The 18,886-nt window shown below is 59.4% G+C and overlaps 7 protein-coding genes across 7 annotated transcripts; 2 read left to right on the top strand and 5 right to left on the bottom strand.

The window, feature by feature from the left end:
* Positions 1–55: 55 nt before the first annotated feature.
* PSEUBRA_001855 (uncharacterized protein) lies at positions 56–3,175 on the bottom strand (the record flags this gene model as incomplete). Its single annotated transcript, XM_016435045.1, has 1 exon — positions 56–3,175. One exon carries the CDS (start codon positions 3,173–3,175, stop codon positions 56–58), a length of 3,120 nt encoding a protein of 1,039 aa, XP_016293431.1.
* A 1,490-nt stretch (positions 3,176–4,665) lies between these two features.
* On the top strand, positions 4,666–6,432 carry PSEUBRA_001854 (Endoplasmic reticulum oxidoreductin 1; the record flags this gene model as incomplete). The annotated part of the gene is made up of 1 exon (XM_016435055.1): positions 4,666–6,432. The coding sequence occupies one exon, from the start codon at positions 4,666–4,668 to the stop codon at positions 6,430–6,432; it is 1,767 nt and encodes a 588-aa protein (XP_016293430.1).
* Positions 6,433–6,732: 300 nt separating this feature from the next.
* On the bottom strand, positions 6,733–7,848 carry PSEUBRA_001853 (CDP-alcohol phosphatidyltransferase; the record flags this gene model as incomplete). Its single annotated transcript, XM_059464721.1, has 1 exon — positions 6,733–7,848. One exon carries the CDS (start codon positions 7,846–7,848, stop codon positions 6,733–6,735), a length of 1,116 nt encoding a protein of 371 aa, XP_059320787.1.
* A 265-nt stretch (positions 7,849–8,113) lies between these two features.
* PSEUBRA_001852 (Protein prenyltransferase, alpha subunit) lies at positions 8,114–9,466 on the top strand (the record flags this gene model as incomplete). Its single annotated transcript, XM_016435059.1, has 1 exon — positions 8,114–9,466. The coding sequence occupies one exon, from the start codon at positions 8,114–8,116 to the stop codon at positions 9,464–9,466; it is 1,353 nt and encodes a 450-aa protein (XP_016293428.1).
* A 152-nt stretch (positions 9,467–9,618) lies between these two features.
* PSEUBRA_001851 (uncharacterized protein) lies at positions 9,619–10,284 on the bottom strand (the record flags this gene model as incomplete). The annotated part of the gene is made up of 1 exon (XM_016435036.1): positions 9,619–10,284. The coding sequence occupies one exon, from the start codon at positions 10,282–10,284 to the stop codon at positions 9,619–9,621; it is 666 nt and encodes a 221-aa protein (XP_016293427.1).
* A 939-nt stretch (positions 10,285–11,223) lies between these two features.
* Positions 11,224–13,056, bottom strand: PSEUBRA_001850 (Glycoside hydrolase, family 30; the record flags this gene model as incomplete). Its single annotated transcript, XM_016435039.1, has 1 exon — positions 11,224–13,056. One exon carries the CDS (start codon positions 13,054–13,056, stop codon positions 11,224–11,226), a length of 1,833 nt encoding a protein of 610 aa, XP_016293426.1.
* A 1,208-nt stretch (positions 13,057–14,264) lies between these two features.
* Positions 14,265–17,003, bottom strand: PSEUBRA_001849 (uncharacterized protein; the record flags this gene model as incomplete). The annotated part of the gene is made up of 1 exon (XM_016435051.2): positions 14,265–17,003. One exon carries the CDS (start codon positions 17,001–17,003, stop codon positions 14,265–14,267), a length of 2,739 nt encoding a protein of 912 aa, XP_016293425.2.
* Between the last annotated feature and the right edge of the window lie 1,883 nt (positions 17,004–18,886).

Here is an 18,886-nt window from a genome sequence, read left to right as displayed (position 1 = left end):
GAGACCCGAATCAAAAGAAGGTGGAAAGGATTGTGCTGGTATGTATGTGGTTCCTCTACGAAGCGTATGGCGGGTTGATGGGCGAGACAGGCGCAGCCCCGCCCTTGCCCGACGAGCTTGTAGTCAGAGAGCTATCAGGCCCCAGACCGGTGGCATCTTCGTCCATGCCAACCTTGAGCGTGTCCAAGATCGCGACCGCGCTCTTGCCGTTGCTGCCGTTAGCACTGCCCACGGCGGGGCCACGACGCGATTCCCTTCGGCTGGCACGACGACCGTCAAAGTCGGAGTCTTGACTGTGGCCGTTGGCGGACGGAGCGATGCCCAACGCCTCGCGCAGATCGCGAACACCTGTCGAAGGCACCTGCATGCTCATCCGGCTGTTTCGGTTGATCGACGCCGACGACGCGTTGCTGCCGTTGACGAGCAGACCGCCGCTGCCGCCGCCGAGGCCGTTGGCCGGCGTGTACGAAGGTCGGCGCGAGGGCTGCTGCGAAGGAGGCGCCATCGAACCGTGCGCGTATGGGCTGGAACCGTTGAAGGCTTCGTCGACGGCAATGTTGACGTTCCAGTCGCGCTCCAAGAAGCGCTTGAGCACGACCGAGTCGAGCTGCGTGGCCGACTGCAGCTTGGTGCTCGAGACGAGGCTGCTGATCACCGAGCTGGCGCTGATCGAAGGGGAACTGCTGCTGCTCGACTCGCCGAGATCGTTGATGCTGCCGACAGCCGAGAAGGGCACCACCTCAGGGGGCAGCGTCAACCCACCCACGGGCGACGGCCCTGGCTCGATGCCGAGCGAAGGCACCTGGGACAGCACGCTCTGCGCTGCCTTGGCGACCGCGCTGACGTCGAAGGTCTCGCCGATCTTGGCCAGCACACGAGCGACCACCATGCGCGATGAGATGCGGCGCTGGTTCTCGAGGCCGGTGTTGGCAGCGGCGCCGTTGACCGTCAAGCGACTGCCGGCGTCTTTGTCAAGAGCGAGCAGCATGGGCGTCAGAGCCAGCGTGGCACTGCATGGAAGGGCGACGACGAGTTGCTCAAACGCTTGGGCGACGGCAACGTAGTCGACGGGAAGAGCTGCGGTCGACTCGCCAGCAGCGGCACCGGAGCCATCGCTTTGTAGCGAGCCAGGTCGGCCAGGATCCGCGTTGATTCGATCCAACTGCGGCAACAGCTCCAGAGGCGATTCGCGCAGGTTTTGAAGCAGCAGAGGAGGCGGCGAGAGGCTCTTGCTCAAGCACAAGACGTGGACGGCAGCACCGAGTGCATGGATGACGCCGATGTGGTCGCTCACCCTCTCGCCGATGGGAGCAGCAGCAAAGACGGCGCTCTCGCGCTCGAGCTGCTCGCGGTCGAACTCGTCCCGGAAGAGCGTGATGAGCGTCTGAGCGTAGGCAAGACGCACCGCGTGGTTGGGCGAGGTAAGCAGGCCGGCAGTGGGCAGGATCGACGAGGGGGCGACGCGATTCCGCGTGCCAGCGTGGGCCAGCCCAATCTTGCTGTCGTTTGGCGAAGTCGAGGCCTTGCCCTTGGAGCCATCGGCTTGCTTCGCGCTCGCGCTGCGGTCGCCGTTGGGCTTGACATCAACAGCCTGGTGGATCTCGCCGCTAGACTGATGAGTGGCTCGCAGAACGCCCTGCAGACAGAAGAGAAGAACACGGATGCTCTCGTCCCGTTGCTCGGGGCCTGCACTGGCGAGACGGTGGGCGTGGAGGTGGCTGTTGAGGTCTTGCTGCTGACCGCGGTGGACGGCACCGAGGTTGTTTGCCTTGACGGAAGCAGCTTCCGAGGCGGTTTCGGGCATTTGAAGGGCAGAGATCCGTCCGGCGATCTCCTCGACGATATCGTTGATCTGGTCGGCGTAGTAGACGTGCGTGCCGAGACCGCTGATGCAGTCAACGAGGGGCGGGAGGAGGCTGTCGCGGGTATCTTTGTAGACTCTGCGCACGGCGAGTGCACAGAGGTTGCTGAGCGTGTCGGAGGTGCTGAGGCCGATCAGGCTGAGCTGGCCGGTGAGGATGGTACGTGACATGGAGATGAGGGAGAGGTGCTTGGTGGTGGCCTTGCCCTCGCAGTTCTCAGCGAGGTGGTCGACAAAGGTATCGAGGACGACGAAGCGGTACTGAAGCGGGGTCCAGCCGCAGAGCGACTCTGCCAGCCAGCAGCACCACTCGGTGTTCTCCCATTGCGAGACGGCCTGACGACCATCGGCGGCGGCAGGAATGGGCAGCACCGATTTGCCGTCGAGCCAAGCAATGACGTGCTGCACGATGACCTGAACCTGTCCAGCGTCGGCATGGCGGAGGAGACCTCGCAAGGTGCCGATCGCAGCCGAAACGACATCTTCCGCTGAAGGGCCCTTCTCTCCGGCGACGTGCGCCGAAATGGAGCGCGTACGACGGATGGCGAGGGGCTTCTTGGAAATGTTGAATTCGGCGTAGCTGGGTTCGCCTTCGGTGGCCTTTTTGGATTCGCTGCGAAGCCAGTCGAGGGTGACGCGGTTGCCCTTTGCATTCTCGACGAGGGCAGGGGTGATGAGGGAGATGTACTTGGTCGAGTTGGACGCGTAGGTGGCATCGGACCCGACGGCTCCAGCGAGGGCGCCGAGACCAATGAGACGGGTGCGGTTGCGCTGTTCGGCGTCTTCACCGTTGGAGCCGCCGGGACGCTCGACGGACAGGGCGGCAAAGGACTGGAGGATGCGCTGGAAGCTGTCGTCGACCGAAACGGTGGCAGGGTCAAGGAAGGAGGCGAGGGCGTAGAAGGTGCTGGCAGCACGAGCGCTGATTTCGAGATCGCGTGGGCGGCCTTGGGTGGGTTGGGCGGCGTCGAGACCGGCGGTGATGATGGACTGAGCGGGCTTGATAAAGTAGTTGTACGACGACTTGCACTCGGTGAGGAGGTTCTTTGTGATGGCGAGGGTGATCATCAAGCCGGCCTTGCCCTTGTCCGCGGCAGCGCCAGAGCCCTTGGCTGCCCTTGCATCGGCCTGGGCTTTGGCATCGAGGAAGGCGCCAACCTTGGCGAGCTTGGCGGGTTTGTTCTCGGCATAGTAGGTGAGGCGGCCGAGCTCGTTCGAGTTGGGACGATAGTCCGGGGCCGAGGTGAGAAGCGCCTTGGGAGCAGGGTAGCAGTCGTCTACGAGCTTCTTGTGATTCGACTTGGGGATGCACATGATGGGCGACAGTCACGCCTCCGTGGGTCAGATGATCCGTAGTCCGTTACGCGGGTCTATTGCCGACGATAGGCTCTCGAACGATAGTCAGTGAAGCGGCTTCGTCCCGACCAAGTGAACGTTGATAGGGATGGTGAGGGAGCAGCCAGCGAAGAGGAGGACGGCAGAGGAGGGAGAGTCGAAGGACGAGAAGAGGAAGGCGAAGGTGCCGAGTGAAGCCAGTCAGTCCGTCGGATGGTCCGCGTGTCTCATGACGAAAGCGAGGCGGATGCAAGCCGACGTTGAGAGAGCTCTTTGTTTGCTGAAAGCAGCGACGGGGAAGCGCTGTGCAGCTGCTCAAGCCAAGAATCTGAAATGACGGCGCAATTTTTGGACAAATTGGAAATGCGGAGTACGGAAGAGGGCCTGGTCAGTGCGGTGAGGAGGCGCTGCCGTCGAAATGATTTGCATCGTGCGTTGTCCCACGTCTGAAAGTGCGGCTCACGACTCGAATCGAAGGCTGCTCCCCACCTCATGCCCGTTGCCCCTTTCAGGCGAACAAAGCACCGTGGTGATCCTCCATGGCCATCTGGGACAGAGGAAGAGGGCTCGTACACCCACAATATGTGTGTTGCGTGACGTCTAGCGTGCTTTGTTAGCAGGGGAACGTAGCGTGCAGAGGGAGTAGGCTGCCGCTCTCAGGAGCAAGTCAGAAGAAAAGCTTTGTTTAACGAGACATGTGCGGGGCAAAGTTGATGGAATGAGCAGAGCGAAGGTTGATGTCACTGGTAGCCACAGAGAGGACACGAGGCACGAGGCTCGAGACAAGCGAGATGTGCGACTCCCGCTCTTGTCGAACAGCGTGAAAGTTGAACCGCCCCCGCCTTGCTTGACGAGCTTTATGTCAGGCTGACGGACTTGTCAAACTTGAACTCTTTCACGGTCTAACACTCATATGATTTTCTCTCGGAAAGCCCCCGGATCTTGACACGTCAGCTGCAGCTCTCTTGCTCGAGCACACACAGCCAATTCTTTAACGCCGAGAACCCTGGCTCGGCTCAGCTCCGCTCCCACTTTTTTGGTCGAAGCAGACGGCGACCTCCAGATCCAAATGGTACCTGCCACGCCTCAAACTCAGCCACGTCAACCGGCAGAACAACACATACACACGCATTCCTTGCTCCTCTCGTCGTCGTACATCACTCTTCGTTCCTCACCATGCTTTCCTAGTCGCCAACTCGTGCACTCTGACGTATCAAAGGCTGCTTGATCTCATCTCAACGTCGAGGCACCGACAGTAGACGACCAGTACCGACCTCGAACCACCACCTTTCGGGCGCAATCCAACGCGGGCAGTCAAGTTTCTGCAGACGAGCTCGGGACCTCGGGACACAGGCATCTTTGCGCTTCGGAGGGGCCGTGGACCAACCAACATGCGTTCCCACGCTCGCTCCAACTCGGCCAGCGGCGAGCATTCGCACCGTCGGAGATGGTCCGCACATCGACTAGTGATGACTGTCGCCGTCGCTCTGCTCACCACTGTCACACTGTTGTCGCTGTCAGGGTCGGTATCTTCCGTAGCTGCTGCAGCAGGAGCCGCACGTCCTGCGCTCTTCCGCTCCCCAGCCTCGGATAGCTCACGCGGCGCCGACTTTCTCCAACAGGTGCTCACCAAGCCAAGACACAAGGGCGCATCATCATCATACACTGCCTCGCTCGGCGGCGAATCAATATGTCGCCCAACCGGCCAGATCGAAGATGCCTCGTGCGACTACGAAACAGTAGAGACCATCAACTCGCAATTCTTCGACCGTCTCAACACACTCCGCAAGACCGACTTCTTCAAATTCTACAAGGTCAATCTCTTCAAGGAGTGTCCCTTTTGGAACGAGAACAGCTTCTGCATGAACCGCGCCTGCAGCGTCGAGACCGAGGACGAGTCCGACGTACCCGAAGAGTTCCGCGTCAAGCGTCTCAGCTCGGTCACCACCGCCTCGCCCGACGATGTCCTCATGACTGGCTCGGATGCAAGTTGCTCTTGCTCTTCGACCGAGTTCTGTCATCTCGACGATGAATCATCGGAGGAAGGCGTCTATGTCGACCTGCTCAAGAACCCGGAGCGATTCACGGGCTATGCGGGTCCTAGCGCCAATCGTGTATGGAAGTCGATCTACGAGGAGAACTGCTTCAACGGCGTCAAGTTTGTCGAGCCTGCTAGGCCAACCTCGTCAGGTGGCACTGGTTTCGTCGACAAGAGCATGCTGCAGAGCTCGAGCCCCGCCTTTAACGGTCTATCTGGCGGCTTCGGCGGTCTCGTCTCTTCCTTGCAAGCCCCTCTCGACAGCGGCGACAGCGAACAGTGCCTCGAGAAGCGTGTCTTCTACCGCATCATCTCCGGCTTGCATGCTTCCATCTCGATCCACATCTGCCATGACTTCCTCGACACCAAGACGGGCGAGTGGGCTCCCAATCTCGAATGCTTCATCACACGCATCGCAGAGCATCCCGAGCGACTACAAAATGTCTACTTTGACTACGTCCTGCTTCTCCGCGCACTGTCGCGTCTCGGCGACTCCTCGCAAAACTTCTCGCTCCGGGCAGGAGACTCGATCGAGGACCCTTCTGCGGTAGCCCAGCTCGACCAGCTCATCAACGACGCCCGTGCATGCCCCACCACCTTCGACGAGGCGCAGATGTTCAGTGGCCAGAATCGCGAGTCGTTGGAGCTCAAACAGGAGTTCAGGCAGCACTTCCGCAACATCTCTACCATCATGGATTGCGTCGGATGCGACAAGTGCCGGCTGTGGGGCAAGCTGCAGGTCCATGGCATCGGAACGGCGCTCAAGCTGCTGTTCAACAGGAACGAGAGGGAGGCCGTGGGTGAGGTCAAGCTGCAAAAGTCGGAGTTGGTCGCGTTGGTCAACGCGGCGCATAGGATCGCGGAGAGTCTGAGGGCGGTAGAGCGGTTCAGAGACATGTACCAAGAGGAGCGGGCTATTGGATCTTCCGACCAAGCAAAGGCGGAGAGGGCGGTAGAGGATAGAGTTGCGAGGCCAGGGTCGAGCCATACACCTCGCCGTGGCAAGCACAACGCTACACGGCAAACTGAATATGTAGCAGAGCTGCCAGTGGACGAGTCAACGTGGACGCAATTGCTCGGCTGGCTGGAGAAGGGCGCTGAAGCATGCAAGCGATCGCTCGCTCACTGTTTGCAAGCCCTCGGCTTCAACACTGGCTGGTCCACGCACAGAACTATCAACAAGCACTCGGAGTTGTAGCGGGCATCGATATCATTTTGTATTTTTATCACATCACACAGCAAGCATGTTCCGTCCACAGCAACGCTTGGCGTCAGAGTTCTGAAAGCGGTCACCGAATGAGGTGTGTGGGTCCCCGGTCGATGGCAGACCAGAAGTGGGGAAGTGTGAGGTCACGTTAAGCAGGGCCTGCTTTCTCGAAATCTACAGTAGTGACACTTTTGGCGAAGGTTGCAAACTGGCGGCATCACTTCTCACACGCCTGTCCAGCCTCACGATCATTCGCGTGCATCGGCTGCATGAATTGCATTTCGATGAGCCCTACGAGGGTGGCGCAGCCTTCTTGATGCTCTCGCGCACCTTCTGTGCTCTCGCTGCTAGCACCTTCCCTGTCCCCGCGCCGCCCAGGTACCCAGCGCCAGACCAAACCGTCGTAGCCCCCACGACCCACATGAGCACCGTGATCGCCTTGTCCACCCACCCCTTCGTCTGCTCGCTCACCTTCACCGGTCCTTGCTCTTCCTGGGCGTCCACCTTCTTGCTCGTCTCGAACGTCATTGTCGGACTAGCCTGTCCAGGGAACAGTACGGGGTACAACGTCAACAATCCCAACAAGAGGAGCTGTAGGAAAGTATTGTACTTGCTGATCTGGGTCGGCGTGACGGTGGCGCTGGGTAGACTGGGGTTCCAGTACCGCGCAAACGTTTTCGGTGGCTCCAGTGTTCGATACCGGATAATGAACGCCGAGATGACCAGGGCGAGATCGCGACCGAGAATGACCGTCGCCAGGGACCAAGGGAGCATTCCGGAGAGTGCAAGGGAGATGACCATGGTCGTGACCAACGCTTTGTCGGCTGCAGGGTCGGCGATGCTACCAAAAACGGTATACTTGCCGGTGCGACGGGCGAGCCACCCATCGAGAAGGTCTGTGAGGGAGGCGATGAAGAGCAGGCTTACTGCTACCGGGAATTGGTGGGTCGCGACCAAATAGCCAATGTAGGGCGTGACGAGGAGCCGCGAGATCGTGAGCAGGTTGGGGATGGTCAGGATGTCTTCGGAGAGCGGCTGTTTTGGTGACGGCGATGAGGAAGTGGAGGGTGGCGTCGGTGTTGGCAGTGGATTTGAGGGTGCGCGGAAGAGTGAGGAGGACGAAAAGAGCCGCGACTGGAGGAGAAGGCTGCGTATCGAGGGTTGACGCTCCGTCCGTGAGAGCAGACTTGATGGCTGCGACGAGAGCGAGAATCTCCTCGACTGAATTGAACAGGCATGAAGCGGTCGCTCCGCTTTGCGTGAGCTCGTATGCAGAGACGCTGCCGAGAAGAGGGTTGCTGAAGATGCCGGCGAGCGGAAGCCCGTTATTGCTCGCGTCGTCATCCTGCTCGCTGCGACGGCCCGCATCGCCGAGGTGGACCACATCACTCCGACGTTGAGCGTCATAGCCGATTTGTCCCTAGTCGCTCAAGTCTGCTTGCGACCAGCGGATACGGTTCGAGCAAAGATGAGGTCGGTCGTGATCAAGTTGGTGTTGCTGCATCTCCTCCACCTCCAACCTCGCACGAAGCAACAAACCCAAAAGTCCGGCTCTCGGAAAACCCTTCGCCCGCGCCCTCTGCGCGAGACCAACACTTTCCGACACTCCTCACTTCCTCCTTACCTCCGCATCTGTCCACCTCCGACGTCGGCACCCCGCACCCTCGGCACGATGCACGGAGTCAAGCGCACTCCGAAGTCTTCCACGTCCGCCGAAGCGCGCGCGGCGCGCAAAGCGAAAGAGGCCGCCAAGCTTTCCGCCTACCTCGAGATCGAGTCCACCTTCTTCACATACAAGCGCGAGCGGCGGCACGACCAGACGGCGCTGGAACACACAACGAAACTGCTGACGCTCAACCCGGAGCTGTATACCGTATGGAACTTCCGTCGGGAGGTGCTGCTTGCGCTGTTCGGTGGCTCGGCTGAGGGCCAGGTGAAGAAGGACGTCTTTGCAGACCTCCGCAATCCTTCCCAAAACCAACAGGGCGCGAAGCAGCCCGAAGAAGAGGACGCCTCGAGGACACACCTGAGGCAAAACCTTCTGGAAGACGACCTGCTTCTCACAGAACACGCCCTCCGCGCACACCCCAAAGTATACTGGATCTGGAACCATCGCATGTGGTGTCTTTCGCACCACCCTTCCGCCTCGGTTTGGGAGCGGGAGCTCTCCCTGGTCGCCAAAATGCTTGATCTCGACCCGCGCAATTTTCACGGTTGGAACTGTCGTCGTGCGATCATCCAGCATTTGGCCCTCTCAGTGCTCTCCTCCGATCCGTCCACGGCTTCGTTCGCCGCGCGCCAACCGGTGTTCCCGACGCTGCTCAGCGATCCCCTGCTGCAGTCCCACCCCGCGGTCAAAGAAGGCCTGTTAGGTTTGGCGGAAAGGGAGCTGGCGTATACGCTACGCAAGATCGAAAGCAACTTTAGCAATTTTTCCGCTTGGCACCAGAGGTCGAAGCTCCTGCCACACATGTGGACCGCCCGCCAGCTCAGTACGGAGCAAGTGGATGGGGAAGTGGACAAGGAGCTGGAGCTGGTCAAGCAGGCCATGTATACGGATCCGGGTGATCAGAGTGTTTGGTTCTACCATCGGTGGTTGGTGGAGGGTCTGTTCGAGCCTATGGTGCACCGGACGGAGGGCGAGGGGAGCAGAGCGAAGGGGGAGGCTGCTACAGGCGAAGACGGGCGAGTGAGGGTAGCGAAGTCAGAAGCGGGAACAACGGGAGGGAAGAGCGCGAACGCACAGCCTGGCCAGTCGCAAGAGAGGAGAAAGTCACGCCAACTCACGGTGCTACGCGAGGAGATCGGCGTGATCGAGGAGCTCTTCGAGCTGGAACCCGAGAGCAAGTGGTGTGCGATCAGCCTGGCGCACTACCAGATGCTGCTGGCTGGCCTCCAGGGCGATACGAAGGACTCAGCGGAGGCGAAGGGGAAAGCAAAGAGGCTGTTGGAGGAGCTGATCGAGCTGGATCCGGATCGCGAGCAGCGTTATAGAGATTTGCTAGAGGGTAAGGCTTACTTCTAGTCCTCTCTTGAGGGATGCGAGCAATGGGATTAAAGAAGATGAAATTACGATACGATGCAGTGAAGAGATGTGAATGGACATGCGTTCAGAGTCGGTTGATGTGAATAGACATGCGTTGACGACCCATCACGAGATGGAAGCTGGGAGTGCGCTTAGTAGAGGTGCACGAAGACACCCTTACCACCGAGCGGGCCCGTCGCCTCGCACTGGGCCTTGCAGTCCTTAACGAACTTAGCGTTGCACTCGACGGTGTTCTCGGTCTGGTGGCACTGGCCGCACGTAACGCCGTCTCTGCAGAAGGGCTTCTTGCCGATGCTGCCGACGGTCTTGCCGTCGCTGTTCTTGCAGCTGACCTTCATATCAGGGCAGATATCGTCCTCATCTCCCTCGAACATCTCGACAACCTTGGCCTTGATGCTCTCGGCGGTGTGCTCGGCCTGGCGGAGCTTACCGCCAAGGGGCCCGCGAGCGGAGCACTGAGCCTTGCACTCGGTGACGTACTTGGTGTTGCAATCCAACGCCTTCTTCTTGGGGTTGCACATCTTGCAGCTCAACCCCTCGCGGCAGAAGTCTTGCTTGCCGAGATCGCCGACCACCTCGCCGTCCTTGACGCACACAACGGGGAGCTGCGGGCAGATGTCATCGTCGTCCTTGGCGGCGTGGAACCAGTTGGGGAAGGTGAGCACGCGGGGGGTCGACGAGAAGGGCACCTGGATGGGCACCGAGATGCGGTCGTCATCGGCGTTGAATGCCAGCGGCGTGGCCGACGTCAGCAGTGCCGACGAGAGCAAAAGGAGAGAGGCGGCGCTGAACTTCATGTTGCTGCGTTATTGGGGTGGGAGATGGTGTAGGAGCGGAATGTCGTGATGTTGCGAAAGATGGGGTGCCAGGGTTCAAGGGGCAACGGCTTATATACGATCCCTCTCACCGCAGAGCTCAAGGCTGAGCCACACTCCACCCTATGATTCACCGCTGCGCTAAAGAGAGTCAGCATCAAGCCCTAGAGGGGCGCGAGAAAGCGAGCTCAAAATCTCGCTTGGCTAAAAAAAGCATCGCCCAACTCAGCTGACAATTCTCGATTGACCGGTGTGCTGCGCTCATCTTGCCAAGCCCCGCCTACTGAAGGATGTGCACCAAGATCTGCGGTGCGGAGCCTCAAATCCACAGCCCCTTAGCCCCTACCCCTCCACGGATCGACCCGGCGACCCCGCTTTGCGTTGGCAAGTCGTTTCAAGCCAAGAAGCTTTGGCTCAGATGATCATCAAATGTTTTGAATCTGACTGGGCTGTGTGATCGTAACGTGTGCTCAGCTTGCGAGCGCGGCGGTGTTGGCTCACTGTATGACCGCAAAAGGCTGTGACTGTGGAGATGGCGCGCGAGAGGCTAAATTTGGTGTTCTCCGCATTTCGTGCGGGGTCTGCTTTGTGACGACGTCAGCTCGCATGCCCGCCGCGATTATGCCGCTCCCAAATTAAAGAATTCATTTTGAAATAAGAATGATAATTCGTGTCTGACCGGGAGAGAGCGAGAGGCGGCGTCGTTACGGATCTACCCGGACGTGCGCTGGGCCGACTTTGCAGCAAGGTCAATCCGGCCTCGGCCATATCAGACGGCACGCAAGCTCAATCGCGATGGCGCATGTCTAGCATCGATTTGGACACGAAATCGAAGTGCGAGCCCAAGCGAAAGAAGACGATGAAAAGAATCTCGAAGTGCACCAGAAGGAGTGAGCGATGGCGAGCAAGAATTCCCCCGGTTTAGCGACCCTTCTTGTCCACCTCTTCGCCCGTCTGTCCCTCCCCAGCGATCGTCGGCGCCTCCCAAGCAATCGTATACAGCCCGGGCACAGTCGTCACGTTCGCCACCATGCCACGAAAGCTAATCACACTGGTCGCAGCCTCAAAGACGCCGGACTCATAATGGTCGTTCTGGTTCAACAGGATCACCGAGAACCTGCTGACCCCTGGTCTCACGCCGTCCTGGCGGAAAGCCTGGGCGAGCATGCGACCGCCGAGGTCGGTGGTCTCGTCGGTGCTGGTGACGCCGATGCGGCGCGCATATTCTTTCGAAGCACCCATGGGTCGGATGGCAGCAGAGAGGTGGGCGAGGACGGAAAAGTCAGATGTGCGCTTGAAGAGGTCCGAGGCATAGACGGAAGGGTTGTTGGTCGTCTTTGCATCGACGAGTTTGGATGCGAGGACTGCTTCGTCTGCCCTTCCGGTGTCGGTAGATGGATGAAAGGTCGCCGTCTGTCTACCGGCACGACGGTCGAGACTGCGCTTGGACTCGACCTTCGCATCAGCATCCGTACCGGTAGTCGAATCGCTCGCATCCGGTAGAAGCAGCACTGCAGCGTTGCAGTTCGAACACACATTCGGCAGATGCGGACTGGTGAAGCCATCCTCGTCCTTGCGCAAAATGAGGTTCCACAGCACAAGGCTCTTACCGTTCCACCGGATCGAGCCGATGAGCAAATCACGTGCCGTGTTCTTCATGTTCTTGTACGGCTCGCTGAAGTACTGTGTGACGCGCGTCATCTCTGTGAAGTATGTGTCCTTGTCCGGGAACGCTTCGGTCACGGTCTTCTGCGCGCTCGGGCTGCCCGCGTAGCCGTGCCACGCGACGGCGTCCCACGGGTCGGGATTGGCGTTGAGCACGCTCAGCGGATAATTCGGGTTATCCCAGTTGAAGTCGTACAGGAACAGCTTGACGGACTGGAAGCCGGCCGCGTCGAGGCCAGAGCGGAGGAGGGAGCCCATCTTGATCGACTGGTCCGGGGAGAGCTTCATGGTCGGGTAGTTGGTTCCGGCGTAGCCCGGCTCGTTCTGCGGGCTCATGGCGAAGACTGTGAGGTTTTCCTGCGTCTTGAGGTCCGACACGGCGCGAACGAGGTACTTGGCAAACACGGGTTCCATGCCTTTTTTGAGTGACCCACCAAAGAGCGCATTATCCGGGTTGCCGCCCTCCTTCATCCACGCCGGCGCGCTCCACGTGGCGACAATGATCTTGAGCGCCGGATTGATCGCTACGATATCGCGCAGCGTCTTCCACAGCTTGGGCGCGCGTTTGATGGTGAACAGCTCGAGGTCCGGATCCTCGCTGCCGTCTTCCGTGTCGTCAAACGTGTACGGGCTGATGCCAAAGTCGCTCGCTCCCAGCGGGACGCGGACGGTGTTCATACCCACCCCGCCCTTCTCCAGCCATTCCGAGTCAGGCGAGAACAGCAAATGCAGTAGATCGTCGTAGTCCTGAGGATGGCGCGTCTTGAAGTCCTGCAACGTGATGGCGACGCTGTCTGTGATGCCACCGCCCAACGCGTCGACCACCTGGTGCAATTGATTGTCGGCGATGGCGATACCGATCTGATCGTGCTTTGTCTTGTCCGTGGAAGACGAGGTGACGTTGATTGACGCCGTCAGTGCTGCGCCGGGGACAAAGGCGATAGAGGGATTGGTGAGTTCTTGCACGGCAGAGTAGTTCCACGTGGTGCTCCATAGCTGGTCGATGACGATAGACTGCGACGAGGCAACAAGAGCGTGCGTGGCGATCAGACCGAAGGCCAGCGGCAGCAGAGCCGTGAGAGGCTTCATTTGGCAGCTTGCGAGGAGGTTCAGTCGATGCAGGGCTGGTAGAGCGGAGGAAGGAGATCTAGCGACACGATCTGCTCGTGAACGGGATTGAGGCAGAGTGCACGATGAAGTGGAAGGAAGGTGTGTGATGCATGGAAAGGACCAGTCCTAAGCACAGCACGGGCCTTATACTGCATCGTCTGGCCACGACTTTGACCTGTTTCACAACGGCTTAGGCAGAGCAGAGACTTTTGGTAGCTCGGAACGCGTTCCCCAGCAAGTGTCCTGTGTCAGCCGCTGTCACATTAATCGAGACCGTCGAGTGAGACTGACAATGAAGGTCCCACCTTACTCGCCTGTACAGTCAACGTATTGAATGGGGGGGCGTGCCAGTGCCGCCCACGTTCTCGGTGGTCCACTGAGTTCGGTCGGGTGACCACATTCCGAGCTACATCTTGGTCACTCCGAGATATTGACAATAGAGAAGAGACGAGAGCACGAGAGCTAACGCGAGCGTTCTCGGTACGTTTGAGCCTCCATCAACGCGGACACAAGTGCATAACCTTACTTGACAGCTTATCGAAACGCAGGGTCCAAGCTCGGTTGTTTGGGTGGTTCATCTCGGTGATCCACCTGCTCATCGGTCCCGTCGGTAGCTGCACAATACAGGCGCCACCATAGACGGGTGGCTGAGATGAAGGGGTGAAGGGCGAAGCGAAATTGGAAGCAACGCTTGCTAGAACGCAGACAATCTGGACGGGAAGCCTCCGTGCTTTGATGTGGGGACGACACAATGGCGTTGATTCAAAGTCAATCTCATCTATACGTTGAGCATCTTGTCCGGAGCAGCCCACCCGCGGGAGGCCTCGGAGCAAACAGCCGAGTGGTCCCCACATCGTATTTGTCGCAGTCGGGCGCAGGGAATTGCATCCGTGTGGCATGGCGCCCACCGCCGATCAGGCTCATCAAGCACGTCATTGATCCAAAAAGATCGTCACAGCCATGTGGTGAGCGATTAGCAAGAAAGATTGTATTGCAAGAGACAGAGAAGATGCGAGTGAGTTACTGGTTGGACATGTACGTTCTATTGTAGGGGTATGACGCGCAGGCACTGGGACGAGCAAAGCGGCCTGGTATAAAGGTGGAGAGATAGCGCTGAATCATGGCTCGAGTCGTGCATCTCCGAGCGAACTCGGTTCGAGCTTGCAAGAGACTAGCGACGAGCCTCGTTAGGCCATGGCCGAGCTGGTCTCGGTCGGATCCTTTGACTGAGCGGCTTGGACGAGCGAGTCGGCGCCCACCTTGGTCGATTGCTGGGTGGTGGCCGATCCGGCGTTCATCTGACCCGCAGCGGGCAGATCCGCGGGAAGCGCCTGTCCCGTCGGCGCCTCGACCGCCCCCTCGGGCGGCACGGGCGACTTGGAGAGTGTCTGCGCATGGCTTGCAGCAGCCTCGGAGGGCGTCGGCGTGTCCGTGGGGGAGAGAAGCGCGGCTTCGATCGACGAGGGCGTGTGGACGCTCTTGTTCCCCGGCGAGGACGATTTGGAGACGGTCGGCTTGGGCGAGACGGATTTGGCGATGGCCTCCTCGATCGTCTTGGGCGGCGAACTCTTCCTAGTGGGCATGGGTGAGGCGGATTTGGACGTCTGCGTTGCGAGCTGATCCGCGAGTGGCGGTTGGGCGATCGAGACGGAGGTGCGCCGAACCTTGGCAGCGGGTGGATCCGTGTTCGGTGTCGCCGATTTCTGCGCCACTGCCGTCTCTCTGGCTGGACCGTCAGCTCGGCTGACGGCGGGGGCAGAAGCGCGATCGGCGCTCTCCGATGTCGAAATGCTCGAGGCGGATCGCTTGATGGAGCCGTTTCTGCCCAGCTTGCCACCACGACGACTCAGACTGCCTCGCAAGCTCGCACTGGCCCGCAGCTTAGCCTTGCTTGGCGGCGCAGTGGGCGGAAGTGGCGTGCCTTTGGCTGCAAGTCGACCCTTGACCTTGTCCTGGAGCTTCTGCATGATCTCCGAACGTGACAGGTCGGTGCTCTGGATGGGCACAGAGGTGCGATCCGCTCGAGAGGACGAGGAGCGCGATGGGCGTGGCTTTCGAGGCGCGTTGTTGGTCGGTAGTTTCGATTCCGAGGTGGTTTCGGTGTCGTCGATCTGCATATGCTCGACCGCCTCTCGCGTCGATTCGGCGGCCGGATCTTCCGAGCCACAATGCAGCGGACTCAGAGTGTCGCTTTCCAATCCAGGAGTGCGCTTGCTGCTGTCCGGCCTCAGCCGAGCTGACGAGCTTGCGCTAGTGAGGAGGGGCGAGGGTGTGAGCGCAGCTGATATCGCACTGGGAGGCGAGACGAGCGATGTGGTCGTCTCGGCCGCTGGCGAACGCACTTGCAACAAGTTCGGGTAGCGCTGCGGCTCGTTGACAGCGATCGGTGATAGCTGCGGAGACTCTGGTGGCGCATACGCCGTGCCCACCGTAGATAGTGATTCGCCATATCGCCCACTCGGTGGCGGGTACGGCTGGTACGAATGCCTGACATTGGATCGGATTGTGCGATCTGGCAGCCTCTCTCCTTCTGCGTCCGCCAGCGCTGTTCCACGAACAGGATACTGTGTCATGGACTCGCTGCGATGGCGGTACTGTTGCTGAACAGCGTGCTGCTCTGCATAGTCGTCGATGGACCGCACACGTCGCTCGTAGATGGAGCTTTCCTGCGGCTCGAGGGGCCACCGAGGTGCACCGTCGTTTGCATGCCTTCGAGCCGTTTCGCTTACCGAACCATAGCTTGCCCGCGAAACGATGGCGGCCGGACGCGCAGGACGAATGGAAGGCGGTTCGAGGGCAGTGGGATTCGACGCTCTTCGATGCGCATCATAGGCGAAAGGAGAAGGCGAGTCTGGGCGTTGCGGGGGCATCGCAGTAGGCATGGGAGCATTCGTGGTTCTGCTGGTGCTGGATTCTGCGACGGCAGAAGATGGCTCGTACCAACGAGCGTCTTGGCTTGGCGGATAGGCGAAGCGCGAGCTGGACTCGGGTAGTCTCGACTCGAACGTGGGCAGTCTAGCGTCTGGCCTGCTGCCCCATGCCACGAGGTTGCTGCGATCGGTTTGCAGGTAATGATGGGCTGCTGGTGGCGGTGGTGGTCGATGGGAGGAACGAGCGGATTCGTGCCAGGTCGTGCCGGAAGGTGCCAGACCTCGGTCGGTCGTAGGTGTGCTACCTGATGCCACAGAGCGATCTGCAAAGCGTGCATCGTACGGAGGCCGCGATTGAGTCGCCCAGTCTGCTTCAAGGTCGTAGGCGTCGAGCACCTGACGCACAAAAGCAGAGGGGTAATCCGAGGCGTTCCCTGAGGCAGAAGAGGATGCTGTGTTGGACGAGTGGGATGTGCGTCGAGAAACATAGGCGTTGTGGACGATCTGTCTGACATCGCCCAGGTCGACTCCGAGAGCGACCGAGGCACGTCGAACAGCGGTCTCGTGGATCTGATCGTGGCTCGAGATGGATGGCACACTGTGGCGTGGAGGACCATGTGAAGCGAGAGGGGGGACAGGCAGTAGCGCGGCGGACGTCGGAGCTGGCTCGGGGGAAGCGGTGAAGGGTCGATCGTTGAGCAAGGTGGCAGAAGCTCTCTCGGATCTCGTGGGAGCCAGCTCGTCGTGCAGGGGAAGCGTGGTTGGACCTGCTACAGTTGCGCCCGCCTGTTGGTATGTCGCACGATCTTGTTGACGAGCATCTTGGTAGACGGGTGCAGGAAGCGACGGCGGTGGGGGAGGCGGTAGTGCCGGTGGATAGGTAGCTGCGGGGTGTGGCGGTCGTGAGAGGAGCGGAGCCTCGTTCGTAGTGGGACTGGCGCTGGGACCAGCCAGGGAGCGAAGGGCGGCTCTGGCGATTTCCTCCTTGTCCGACACGGGGCGCCGCCCTGATCCTGACGAGGACTGAGAGGTGCTCCCCTGACGATGGGGCAACATCTTTGGAATTAGATGCAGAGCGACCGAGGCGAGTTGGAGCGAGCCAGATTACGCATCGAGGGAGAGCCTTTGTTGGGGAAGCAGCAAAGTGATGTCGAGATGTACCGGCCAGGAGTTGATAGTCGATCGCACACGGGCGAAGGAAGGACGAGGATGTCCTGTGTGCGATTAGGAGAAGGCCCGATGAAGATGGGAGCTGTGAGCGTGTAGGGCAGCAACGAGTCCGATCGAAGCGTGGGAGACGATCCGAGTTGATGGTGTAGATGGTGTTGAAGGCGTCAAGCCAGAAGGAGGTCTGGCTAGCAAGCTGCAGGATCACGATAGACGACCAGGATGGCAGTGAGCCGACTTGCAGCTTCCGAAGGAGCATCGGCAGCAACAGAGCGCAGTCCAAATTTAGGCTCAGCGAGTGAGTGACGGAGTGACTGAGTTGGCCTGCAGATGGCCAAGGTGGAATTTTAAGACGCCGGCTGCGTCACCGTGAATATGCAGGCCCTATCAACTGGCTCGCCTTTGAGCAAGCACAGCGTCTCGAAACCTTATTCGTACCTTGGCACTCAATCTGTGCTTGTACATGGCTCTGTTCGAAGCGTCACCTGCTTGAAGTATATGAGAAGAGATGAACATGCCTTCAAGAGAGTAGCACCCGTCGACGATCAGAATCAAAGTTGACATCGCGACAGCCGACCGCGGCGGAGAGCCCAGGCGGCGCTGTGGCAGGTGGGATGGGTCGGCGGCGCCTGGAGCAAAAAAAAAAATCAAAAAATCTATTTTTTTCTGCAAAAGCAGGGGTAGCAGGCTGCGGTGCACAGATGGACGAGGCGGTAAATTGGATGGAAATTCGTATTGAATTTGCCGTTGGTGGACGCTCTCGATCCACCCCGCGCAGTCCATCCGATCTGCCAAGTCGATCCCGGCAGTTCCGCGGCTCTTGAAATTATTCATTCGTCAAGCCAGCAGCCTGACCAACGCTGCGATATCAGATGGGCAATTTCGGCAAACCCGAACCCGAATCTAGAGCGTTCGAGCCAGAGCCAAGAATGGCAGAGATGTGTCATGGGACAGGTAAACCCGTAAGCGAAGGGCGTGACGAAACACCGGTCGACTGCCTCAACCACACCGGAAACCGCCTTACTCTGTTCTACTGAAGATCTTGTCTCAAGTCGCAGCGATGGGAAGCAGTCGTGATCCGCTGCTACGGTTCTCCATCGACAACGATGATCTACTGTGGTCAAAAATAGCTCTTCCCGTCATCCCGCTCCATTTGTGGGAGCCCTTTTGAGCCCGAATTCCCTCCGCTTCTTTGTGGTTCACGCCGGATGCTGCGGTATGGTCAGATAGGTGGCAAGTGCGTGGTATTCAGACGAGGGAGCGTGTGTGCTCTCGTTAGCTTTTCTGCGAGGACGTGGCTCTTTTCGCGGCCTCATTTCTGTGCGATTTATGGCAGCATTTCCCGCCTTGGCGCTCGAACGAGATCGCGTCGAGAACCACTTCATCAAGAGCACTGCAAGCTCATGCTCCAAGGCCGGAGCCGGCTGCGGGCAGTGAATGGAGCGTTGTCTTGGGGAGTAGGCTATGGACGGCTGAACGGCTTCATGTGTAGAAGCGTATCGAGTCCGATAAATAGGATCGCCGATTCATTCTTCCCAGCGATAAGCGATCCGCATGCAGCCTGGGTAGCCGAAATTAACACGAGAAACGCGTCTGGCTGGCTGCTTCGCTCCACATCCCGAAAGAAGGCGTGGATGAGTGAGAGAGTGAGGCGTCAGTCACACAGTCAAGAGTGTGTTGGGCCTGGCCTGGTTGCAGTGCGTGCATGTGCATCGGCTGCATTCACTTTTGTCATTTGACCAGGGTCCCTCCGCAGTTGGTTCGAGCGAGGC

The sequence above is a fragment of the Kalmanozyma brasiliensis genome, assembly GCF_000497045.1.
Source record: "Kalmanozyma brasiliensis GHG001 unplaced genomic scaffold PSEUBRA_SCAF16, whole genome shotgun sequence".
NCBI lineage: Eukaryota > Fungi > Basidiomycota > Ustilaginomycetes > Ustilaginales > Kalmanozyma > Kalmanozyma brasiliensis.
Note: the sequence above shows the minus strand (reverse complement) of the source record. Positions and strands in the feature narration are given on the sequence as shown.